Source organism: Elgaria multicarinata, chromosome 10 (assembly GCF_023053635.1).
Source record: "Elgaria multicarinata webbii isolate HBS135686 ecotype San Diego chromosome 10, rElgMul1.1.pri, whole genome shotgun sequence".
In the NCBI taxonomy this organism is placed as follows: domain Eukaryota; kingdom Metazoa; phylum Chordata; class Lepidosauria; order Squamata; family Anguidae; genus Elgaria; species Elgaria multicarinata.
Window position 1 is genome coordinate 8,754,273 of NC_086180.1, and position 12,292 is coordinate 8,766,564.

The following is a 12,292-nucleotide window of genomic DNA, read 5'->3' on the forward strand; positions in this document are numbered from 1 at the left end:
ACACCTAGGTGAGTATAGGATTGGAGCCTTAATATGTGTCCTATGGAAATAAATGAGTGTTGCACACAAATTGCTCTTGTGTATTTTAGGGTGGTATACTGTACTCTCTGTAAAACTAGTCCCATTATATGAAATCAATAATGCTACTTAAAAGTGTTGCATAATTTGTACAGTAATCAATTCCCACGATAGAGTATGATTTAAAATTCAAATTTGAGATGTCCACCACTCTGCCGCTAAGATCATCTTCTTGGCCCGCCGCTCTGACCATGTCACTCCACTTCTGAAATCTCTTCATTGGCTTCCAATTCACTCCAGAATCCAATATAAACTTCTCCTGCTGACCTTCAAAGCTCTTCACGGTCTAGCGCCTGCCTATCTCTCCTCTCTCATCTCACACTATCGCCCCGCTCTGGCTCTCCGCTCCTCTGATGCCATGCTTCTCGCCTGCCCCAGGACCTCCACTTCCCTTACTCGGCTCCGTCCTTTTTCTTCTGCTGCCCCTTACGCCTGGAACGCTCTTCCAGAACACTTGAGAACTACCAACTCAATCACAGCTTTTAAAACTCAGCTAAAAACTTTTCTTTTCCCTATAGCTTTTAAATATTGAGTTTGTTCTGACCCTATACTGTCAGCTTCACCCTACCCGGTGCCTGTTTACACTTCCCTGTGCCTGTTTGCATTCTCCTTCCCTCCTTATTGTTTACTACAACTTTATTAGATTGTAAGCCTATGCGGCAGGGTCTTGCTATTTACTGTGTAATCTGTACAGCACCATGTACATTGATGGTGCTATATAAATAAATAAATAAATAAATAAATAAATAAATAATAATAATAATAATAACTGGTTATCTTTGTTCTAGGGAGCATGACTTCTGCAACATCACCAATCATTTTAAAATGGGACCCCAAAAGTTTGGAAATCAGGACTCTTACCGTGGAGAGGCTATTGGAGCCTCTAGTTACACAGGTAAGTTATTTAGCACAGCCTTAGCACTTGTTCTGATTGCAAGTTATGTTTTGTCATGTCTCATGTAATTAGAGTTCATGTTTATAGGTGTAGCATTTCCCCCTCATGATTACAGGACAGAAAGACAAGGTTGGTGAGATAACTTCAATCGGGACTACTTGTATTACACATTTTTCAAGCTTCATTGAACATTTCTCTTCTGAAAGAGGGGTGAGACAAGTGTCAAGCCTGACATAAGAACGCTCTAAATTAATATGTGCCTGCTGGGTGACCAGGAGTTGTCATTGTCACAACTAATCTTATGCTAATAGGTAGATGGGAATTCAGCATTATAAGGATGGGAAAAGTCTTGTTTTACAGGGCTGATTTGAACAGGAATAATGATGATTGCACACCAAAATAATTCATGTGCTAGCTACTTTTTACTAGTATAGCCCGGCCTCTAGAGCAGGGGTCCCCAAACATTTTGGACCCGTGGGTGTACCCATGGGTGTACGGGTTCCTCTCTATTCGGCCCTGGTTAGACCTCATCTAGAGTATTGTGTCAAGTTCTGGGTTCCACAGTTCAAGAAGGACACAGACAAGCTGGAGCGTGTTCAGAGGAGGATGATCAGTGGTCTGGAAAGAAAGCCCTATGAAGAGAGACTGAAAGAACTGGGCATGTTTAGCCTGGAGAAGAGAAGATTGAGGGGAGACATGATAGCACTCTTCAAATACCTAAAAGGTTGTCACACAGAGGAGGGCTAGGATCTCTACTCCATCCTCCCAGAGTGCAGGACACGGAATAAGGGGCTCAAGTTAAAGGAAGCCAGATTCCAGCTGGACATCAGGAAAAACTTCCTGACTGTTAGAGCAGTACGACAATGGAATCAGTTACCTAGGGAGGTTGTGGGCTCTCCCACACTAGAGGCCTTCAAGAGGCAGCTGGACAACCATCTGTCAGGGATGCTTTAGGGTGGATTCCTGCACTGAGCAGGGGGTTGGACTTGATGGCCTTGTAGGCCCCTTCCAACTCTGCTATTCTATGATTCTATGATTTAAGAATTTGAGAAACTGCTGTGGGGATTGCTACAGAATGCCTAATCGATGGGTGATCACTTTGTTGTCTATCTCTTGAGTTCAGTCTGTGTTTTATTCAGCATAAACTTTTATTTTGTGCCTTTTGGACACCACAGTGGCTCTGTTCAGAAGACACCTTAAACCATGGCTTTAAGCCATGGTTTAAGGTGTCTTCTGAATGGGGCGAATGTGTCTTTAATAAGAGATTGTCTAATTCAGCACATTGCTGACAGTGCAATACAGATAATGCTTCTTCTAAACATATGTTTTGGCAGTGTCCAGTAGTTGCTTCTTTTGGGGAGGAGGTTATTACACAGATACATTTTGTACTGGAACAGTCTTTAATATTCAGTGAATATTCTTTTAAATGATTTACCTACTTCATGGAAATTAGGAAATAGCTTAAATTGATTTTTTTTGGCATCATTTTGATAGCTAAAAGGCTGCTATTAGAGCATCAGAAGGATAAACACGCCCCTCCTACAATGCAATGGATTTAGGACTTTGCAACGCATTCAATATTTTAATGAGTGGCCTATAGACTTTCAAATGGACACTTATTTGGATATTTGGTCTGCTTTTGTGGAAACCTATGTAGAACTGCTCGAAAGTTATATGCATTTCATACAAATCCATGTACGTTTATTTAAAAAATGGGGCATTCAGGTGCCCACGGGCACGATGTTGAAGACAGCTTTGTGTGCATCAGTTTCCCTTGCCTTTAGAGGATTTAATTCTCACCGTTGTTGCTGTTTCCCATTTTGTCAAAATCCAGACTCTAAAGTCGTAGGAGTAGAGCCCTGATGACTTGTTTATGCCGTTCTGTGAAATGCTATATACATTATAGCTCTGAATAAATAATATTTTTCAATACATTTCCTAGGGATTTTGAAGAGGGACTAACAATATTGCAGCAAATTGTCAGAGAAATTACTTTTCTTGTTGATATCACTGTAATAAATGCTGCTGACACTTTATTTCATAATCACATGTAGCAAAGATAGGGGTTTCCCCCCCGTTTCTTTTCATACTGACAGCCATTCAGATGTTTTAATCAGTGGCTTCAGAAACACAAGAACCGGCCTATTATATAATTCTGAAATAAATGAATGCTCTCATAGTTAGTGCTCCTATTTGAGGACACATTTCTTTAGCACATGTTTAGTAGATCCTCTTGTCATCTTTAGAACATAGAGTGAAATGAGTGACTATAAGCATAGGAAGGAATATTATTATTATTATTATTATTATTATTATTATTATTATTATTATTTATATAGCACCATCAATGTACTATTAATATTAACGTATTATTAATGTATTATTATAATGTATTATTAATGTATTATTAATGTATTATTAATGTATTAATGTACTATTAATGTATTATTATTATTATTATTAATAATAATAATAATAATAATAATAATAATTTTATTTGTTACCCGCCTCTCCCTCTGGATTGAGGCGGAGTACAACACATATGCAAACACCATAAAATACATATAATTGATTAAAACATTTAAAACTAATACAATATTAAAAGGAGCACATTATTAAAAAGCATCTTAAAATTCAACTGGGTAGGCCTGCTGGAAGAGGTCAGTCTTTATGGCTTTCTTATTTATTTATTTATTTATTTATTACATTTTTATACCGCCCAACAGCCGAAGCTCTCTGGGCGGTTCACAAAAATTAAAACCATAATAAAACAATCAACAGGTTAAAAGCACAAATACAAAATACAGTATAAAAAGCACAACCAGGATAAAAATCATGCAATAAAATTGATATAAAATTAAAATACAGAGTTAAAACAGGAAAATTTAAATTAAAGTTAAAATTAAGTGTTAAAATACTGAGAGAATAAAAAAGGTCTTCAGCTGGCGACAAAAGGAGTACAGTGTAGGGGCCAGGCGGACCTCTCTGGGGAGCTCATTCCACAGCCGGGGTGCCACAGCGGAGAAAGCCCTCCTCCTAGTAGCCACCTGCCTCACTTCCTTTGGCAGGGGCTCACGGAGAAGGGCACTTGTAGATGATCTTAAGGTCCGGGCAGGTACATATGGGAGGAAGCGTTCCTTCAAATAACCTGGCCCCAAACCGTTTAGGGCTTTAAATGTCAATACCAGCACTTTGAATCGGGCCCGGACTGGACTGGCAGCCAATGAAGTTGTAAAAGGACTGGCGTAATGTGATCTCGCCGGCCAGTCCCTGTTAGTAAATGGGCTGCCCTGTTTTGTACCAGCTGAAGCTACCGGACCATTTTCAAAGGCAGCCCCACGTATAACGCATTGCAGTAATCCAAACGAGAGGTTATCAGAGCATGGATAACTGTAGCTAGGCTATCTTTGTCCAGATAAGGGCGTAGTTGGTATATCAACCTAAGCTGATAAAAGGTGCTCTTTGCCACTGAGTTCACCTGTGCCTCAAGTGACAGTTCTGGATCCAAGAGCACCCCCAAACTACGGACCCGATCCTTTAGGGAGAGTGCAACCCCATCCAGGACTGGGCAAACATCACCTCGCCGGACAAAAAGAACCACCTGCTAACAGTACCTCCGTCTTGTCTGGATTGAGTCTCAGTTTGTTAGCCCTCATCCAGTCCATTACCGTGCCCAGGCACTGGTTCAGAACAGTCACTGCCTCACCTGGGTTTGATGAAAAGGAAAGGAAGAGCTGGGTATCATCCGCATATTGATGACACCTCAGTCCACATCTCTGGATAACCTCCCCCAGCGGCTTCATGTATATGTTAAACAGCATAGGGGATAAGATAGAGCCCTGTGGAACCCCATGGCTTAGGAACTTCTTAAATTCCAGAAGACTGTTGATGAATCTCTCCCAGCAGGCCATTCCACAATCTGGGAGCGGCAGAAGAGAAGGTCCGCTGGGTAATGGTTGTCAGCCTAGTTTTGGCTGACTGGAGTAAATTCTCCCCAGAGGACCTGAGTGTGCGGGGTGGATTGTACAGGAGAAGGCCATCCCGCAGGTAGCCTGAGCCCAAACCATGTAGGGCTTCAACACTTTATACTTCACCTGGAAACTAATTGGCAGCCAGTGAAGAGATTTTAAAACTGGTGTAATGTGGTTACCCCTAGTTGTACCGGTGACCAGCCTGGTTGCCATATTTTGAACTAGTTGATGTTTCCGGACTAGGCACAAAGGTAGCCCTATGTAGAGCACATGGCAGAAGTTGAGCCTTGAAGTTACCAGCGCGTGCACTACTGTCTTTAGATCTTCTGACTCTAGGAAGGGGTGCAGCTGGCGTATCAGCCAAAGCTGATAGTAGGCACTCCTGGTTATCACATCTATCTTGGCGGTCATTTGGAGCAACAGATCCAGAATCACCCCCAAGCTGTGAACACAGTCTTTCAGGGGGAGTGTAACCCCATCCAGAACTGGTTGACACACCTCCAAACCCAGGTTATGGCTTTTGACAGCAAGCACCTCTGTCTTTTCTGGATTCAGCTTCAGTTTGTTTTTTCTCATCCAGCCAAAACACAGAAGCTCAAAGAGCTGCTGTGGAAAGCAAAGCAAAAGGAATGCCCAGAATATGGAAGGATGAAAGAAGACCAAGGCCATAGCTAGACCTAAGGTTTATCCCTGGATCGTCCAGGGGTCAAACCTGTTCATGTAACACACAGGGGATACCGGGAGCAGGCAGGGGCGAACCCTGGATGATCCCAGGATAAAGCTTAGGTCTAGCTGTGGCCCAAGTGTTCCCTTCATCGTACTGATTTTTTTAAAATACCAGCTAATGATAACGCTGTGCATATTCCATTTATAGGATTGTTGTCAGAATAGGTATCTGCAAATAATTATAAACCAGGGGACAGTTAAGAGAAAAAATGGTAGTTATGGGAATGAAATTGCAAAGACGTCATATCCCATTTCTCACCATATAAAGACTGGGGAAATTGCCAGCAGTCTGAAATCTTGTACAAGTGCAAAGCAAAAAACAACAACAACGAAAAACCAAAACAAAATGCAAAAAAGGGAGGAAAACCACTTAGAGTTATCTGTTGTATGACAGAATTGACTAAGTGGTCCCCCCCAAATATATTTAATGGAATTGAAATTATATTTCTTCTAAAACATTTTGGTAGGAGGTGTTCAGATTGCAACAATGAGTTGGAATTAGAATATCCTCTTGAAATGGAGGAATTGTTAATCTGAACTTCAGTTATTTAATTTTGTGTAATAGTCATGGACACTGCCATTCTACAGCTCTTAAATTAGATTTATAGCCATCTTAAGAAGCCATGAGGAAAGCATAACAAAATAGGATTGGTGGATGTTCATTAAGAAGATGGGAATTCAAAGTCTCTCTCTGCCCTTGGCAGGGTGGCGAATGAAAATTTCCAATCTAAATAAATACCCTTGGCAGCTCAGTTTGCTTATTTGTTGGCAGCAAGGTCAAGGACAGAAATAATCTCCCTTCTCTCAAGCGTGCCTCATCTCTGTTTGCCATATGCAATGATTTAGCTGGTTACAATGGTTCTACTTCATGGTGTCTGTCATTCACACATCTGGGCTTTGCATCTGTGCAGAGCCTCATTTGGGAAACTTCTACAGCTGAGGTGTTTGGGGCAGGAACCCCTCCTCCAATGCGTACTGCACATGCCTCAAAGTTTTCCCACACATTCCCCTCAATTCTCTTTCGACTGCCATCATGGCAGCATCAAGAGCCAGTGTGGTGTAGTGGCTAAAGTGTTGGACTAGGAGTCGGGAGATCTGGGTTCTAGTCCCCACTGGGCCATGGAAACCCACTGGGTGACTTTGGGCCCGTCACAGACTCGCAGCCCAACCTACCTCACAGGGTTGTTGCTGTGAGGATAAAATGGAGAGGAGGAGGATTATGTTCCTTGGAGGAAAAAAGGCGGGATATAAATGTAATAATAAGTAAATAAATAAATAAAATCGTATGGATCTTCTTGTTGGTTTTTCAGATTTTTGTTTCTTCTTCTTTCCTGATTAAAAAAAAAGTTTTATATCTCTATCTTTTTCTTCACCTTTACTAAAAAATTTACAGCTTTCTAACTTGTCGAAGTACAAATTTATTCTGTCCTGTTTCTGCATCCATTTGTGATTTTTTTTTTTTGTAAAAAGACCACATGAAAATTTACATGCATTTAAGAATGCAGTTCTCCTAGGCCTTAGCTAGACCTAAGGATTATCCCAGGCAAATGGAGGGGTCGTCCCTGCCTGCTCCCGGGATCCCCTGTGTGTCATTTGCATGCACAGGGATGATCCCGGGACAATCCCGGGACAAGGCCTGGTTTAGTCATGGCCCTAATATATTCATTTTTAATGTGTTTCTCTTAATGCAGACATTAGGAGAAATGTATACAACAATGCGTAAATTGAGAGAAATGCATACGTTAGGAGCATTTCTCTTAATATACATGTTTTTATATGCAATTTTCCCTAATGTACCCATTTTTTATTTAAGAACCCCATCACAAAATTCGGAAAAAATGTGAAAACTGAAGGTAATCCCCCATCCTGACTTTTGATTAACCCGCAGATCCTGTTAAAATAGTAAAATCTTTTTGTTTTTATCAGATGATGTCTTAGTAGTTTTGCATTTTTGTGTGCACATCAATCTAGAAGAGGAAGTCCAAATTGCTCCTGTGCGGGAAGAAAAGATGCAAGTAAATACTACATGAATTTCTTTCCCTCCAATTCAAGATTTCTAAGCTTATATAAATATTCCTACAGGGACTGATTCTGGCTCTCTCTTTCTAATATTGAAACAATCAGTTAGAAAGGCGGATGTGGTAGGGGAAGAACAAACTCTCGACCCACTTTAAGTCCTTGCAGGTTCATGACAATGCTGTCTATAATAGGTTAATGACATGCAATTAAAATATGCAAATTCAGTGTGGCTCCTGATGTACTTCCAACTTGGCCTTTGGTGCTGAACAAATTACCCGTCCCTAATTTAGCACAGGGGACTGCCTCTTCACTTCCGTGATTCACCAAGTTCCATGGTGTAATAGGATTTGGCTCTTGGAAGGAAATTAATTCGTATCATTCGGAGGCTCACACCTTGACTAAGGCTTCTGAGCCAAGGGGAAGAAGCAGCAGCAGCAACAGCAAATGCAGATACAATATTTTGCTCGGCGATTCCTTAATCAGTCAATACACTGGGCTCATCTACACAAGCAGGATATTCCACTATGAAAGTGGTATGAAAGCGGTCTATAAAAGGCAGGAGCCACACTACTGCTTTATAGCAGTATTGAAGTGCACTAACAACTGTTGGGGCCCATGACACATATCATATACTGCTTTTCATTTTCTGCTTTGCCCAGGCATATGGCGGCACATACTAATCACCCACATGTTTAGTTTTTAATCGGTTTTTAATGCTTTATGTGTGTATGTTCTGTGTTTTAGAGTTTTAAATTTTGTATACTTGTTTTTATCTCAATTTTAGAATTTCTGTAAACCGCCCAGAGAGCCCTTGCTATGGGAGCGGTATATAAGTGTAATAAATAAATAAATATATAAAATTCATACCACTTTCATAGTGTTATATCCTGCGTGGCATAGATGCGTCACGGGCCCCAACAGTTGTCAGTGCACTTCAGTACCACTATAAAGCAGTAGTGTAGTTCCTGCAGTGCTCTTAAATATCACTATAAAGCAGTAGTGTGGCTCCTGCCTTTTATATACCGCTTTCATACCGCTTTCATAGTGGAATATCCTGCTTCATGTAGATGAGCCCATAGAGAGGCTTGGAACGAAGTGACCTTGGGCTCTGTGACTTCCTTCAGTTTGCAAGGCAGAGACAGGCTCACGTAATAGGGCATGGCTTCTAGAAGAATATTGATCCACTTGCATGGGCTTCCATGAGTAGATCAATAAAGTTCTCAGTCTTTTCTCCGTCTCTGTGCTAAATTTCTATTCCAATAATGTGCATTTGTTGCCTTAATATCTGCATCACAAAGAAGCAAAACAAGTGTTCAGGATGCAAAAATAATGTTATTAATGAACAGCCCATTGCATTTTGACCTGCCCCTTGTTATGAGGCCATTTGCGGACTATCTTGATTAAATATTTTGTGAAAGCATTATTTTCTGTTACTCTTTTTTTAGGACTTTGTATTTTATTTATTTATTTTATATATTTTATTACATTTATATCCTGCCTTTTTTCCTCCAAGGAACCCAAGGCAGTGTACATACTCCTCCTTGCCCTCTCCATTTTATCCTCACAACAACCCTGTGAGGTAGACTGGGCTGAGAGTCTGTGACTGGCTCAAAGTCATCCAGTGGGTTTCCATGGCCCAAGTGGGGACTAGAACCCAGATCTCCTGATTCTCAGTCCAACACTTTAGCCACTACACCACACTGGCTATTTGAGGTGTAATACATGTCTCCTGGCACTACTAGAGACTTTCAAATATGTTAGTCCGCAGAGGTGAAATAGTAGGATAGTAGTTATTCATGAAACTGATAATATAACTAGAGGTAACACAAATTAGTTATGCTTCTTACATTGCATACTGATATATTGTTGTTGTTTTTTAAAAAAGGGAAAACTAATTTAGCCAGATGGAGTCTTACAACTCCATAACCATGTAATATTAGGGATGTGCTCCGCTCCGATTAGGAGCGTAGAAGCAGTAGCGGATTGGCCTGCTCCGCCTTACCCAGAGGCGGAGTAGGAGCGGACCGCGGACCCCCTAGAAGCAAGGCGAAGAGAAGCGCCCATTTTTCGGAGCTCCGAGTTCAGGCGGAGCGCTCCGGTCGCCATCTTGAAAACATTTCGCCATAGGATTGCATTGCGGCAAATAATCGCGCATAACTACGTTGTTTTTGAAGCTATCATTCTGAAAATTCTTGTGCACAGAGAGTCGTGGATGGGGGTCATTTTGAGACCACTCTCAACTTTCTGCATCGTACGGGTCGCGGGCTATATTTTTGTGAAAATCGGGTCAACCGCGCGGCTCAAACTGCGTTTTCGGCTTTTCGCCCATAGGATTGCATTGAGGGAAAGAATCGGGGATAACTGGGGGGGGGGTTAAGCTATCATTCTGAAAATTCTTGTGCACAGAGAGTCGTGGATGGGGGTCATTTTGAGACCACTCTCAACTTTCTGCATCGTACGGGTCGCGGGCTATATTTTTGTGAAAATCGGGTCAACCGCGCGGCTCAAACTGCGTTTTCGGCTTTTCGCCCATAGGATTGCATTGAGGGAAAGAATCGGGGATAACTGGGGGGGGGTTTAAGCTATCATTCTGAAAATTCTTGTGCACAGAGAGTCGTGGATGGGGGTCATTTTGAGACCACTCTCACCTCTCTGCGTTGTCTGGGTCGCGGGCTATATTTTTGTGAAAATCGGGTCAACCGCGCGGCTCAAACTGCGTTTTCGGCTTTTCGCCCATAGGATTGCATTGAGGGAAAGAATCGGGGATAACTGGGGGGGGTTAAGCTATCATTCTGAAAATTCTTGTGCACAGAGAGTCGTGGATGGGGGTCATTTTGAGACCACTCTCAACTTTCTGCATCGTACGGGTCGCGGGCTAGAAGTTTTTAAAAAATCGGCGGGAAAAATACCTTTTTCAAAGGGCTGAGGGGCAGAGTCAGCTCCCGGTCATGATGATCCCAAAGTTGGAGGAGGGCATAGGCAAAACAGGTAACTTGGGATTCTGGGAAACTTCTCTTTCTTCATCTGAACGGGCTTTTCCCCGTGTTTTTTAACACACCTCGCAGGGATGTTGTGTGTGGGGTGCCCGATTTTCAAAAATTCGCCAAAAATCAGGGGATGATGGGATTGCTTTGAAACTTGGCGTGCGTGTGTATATTCCCATGAGGTGTCATGGTGCCAAACATGAGGTTTCTAACTTGAACAGAAAAAAAGTTGTATAATTTTTTAGCTTTCAATGCAAGCCTATGGGGGGGGGAAATGGAGCTCCGGATCCGGATCCGGAGCTCCGGGCGGAGCGGAGCGGAAGTGGGCGGAGCGGGGGCGGGGCGGAGCGGCCCGATCCGAAAAATGGCGGATCTGCAAGTGAAGCGGAGCGGGGGGTCCGTGCACACCCCTATGTAATATCATGCAGTGTTTTTAAATAAATGTAAAGACATGGAGATGTTAAAAAAACATGCTGCTAATTTAGAATATATTTCTCCAATGAAATTTGAAGCAATTTGTGCCATGATACCTCTAGGCAAAAAATGAAACCAAAAACTGATGTTATGGTAGAATATCGATCAATCCTTCTTTAACCCCCCCCCCCCCCCGCCCAATAACAACAAAGAGTCTTGTGGCACTTTAAAGACTAACACATTTATTTTGACATTAGCTTTTGTGAACACTGATTACTTCACCAGTGTCCACAAAAGCTTATGCCCAAAAATGTGTTAGCATTCGTCTTTAAGATGCCACAAGGCTTCATTGTTTTTACTGCAACAGGCTAACATGGCTACCCGTCTGATGATTTCTTAAGTGCTCATAGAAAGTCAATTAAAAGATTGACTATAGCCTTTTTCCTTGACTTACGTTACTGCTTCGCTGCTGGTTCCTTGTATTATTATTAAGGTTGCACCAAGATTTCAAACAACATATGTATATTTGTGTGAGTGTGTGTGCGCAGTATAAATGGACATGCACATAAATACCTGAATTCTTTAATCATTTTCTGGGGAATAAATTCTCATATATGAACTGTTTCAGAATGTCATTTAAAGTAATTATCAAATCAAGTGGGAAACCAGATGGCTAAATGCATTGTACTGCATTGTGCTAACTGGGTTCCAGTAAGAGGTGGAGTCAATTTGAGTAAAATCTTGTCCCAAGGCTGCAATCCTGTGTGCATTTACCGGGAGGGTGGGGGGGGGAAGCCCTGTTGAACACAGTAGGATTGACTTCTGAGTACATTCAAATAGAACTGTGCTGAAAGAAATGCAGTACTCAGGAATGCTCTAGAGAAGTTATTAAATCACAAGCTCCTTCGTTATTGTTGCTGCTTTATGGTTTCCCAATGTGCCCGTTTTGAGGATACCTTTAATCACCCTGTCTGGAACACTTTATCAGACAATCAGAGAGAGCACTTAGTATCCAACTGGGGTGAAAAAATCTTCTCAGATCATCTCAGATATACTTTCGAGGAGCAAAACACAAGGGGAGGGTCTTTAATAACGGATGCAAAGATCTTCACTTAGAACTAAAATAAGATACTGGAACCCTGCCTAAAAACACCATTGTTCTAAAATTGGGAGATTACAAGATTTGACTTGAGGAAACATTTAGA

The 12,292-nt window shown here is 41.7% G+C and overlaps 1 protein-coding gene across 2 annotated transcripts in view; it reads left to right on the top strand.

Moving 5' to 3' along the window:
- Window positions 1-871: 871 nt before the first annotated feature.
- CTNNA2 (catenin alpha 2) overlaps window positions 872-12,292 on the top strand; it is a 695,903-nt gene continuing 684,482 nt past the window's right edge. For both annotated transcript variants that reach the window (XM_063135156.1, XM_063135157.1), the window contains exon 1: window positions 872-973. In XM_063135156.1, the coding sequence (XP_062991226.1) occupies window positions 872-973 (102 nt within the window). The remainder of the gene's footprint in view (window positions 974-12,292) is intronic.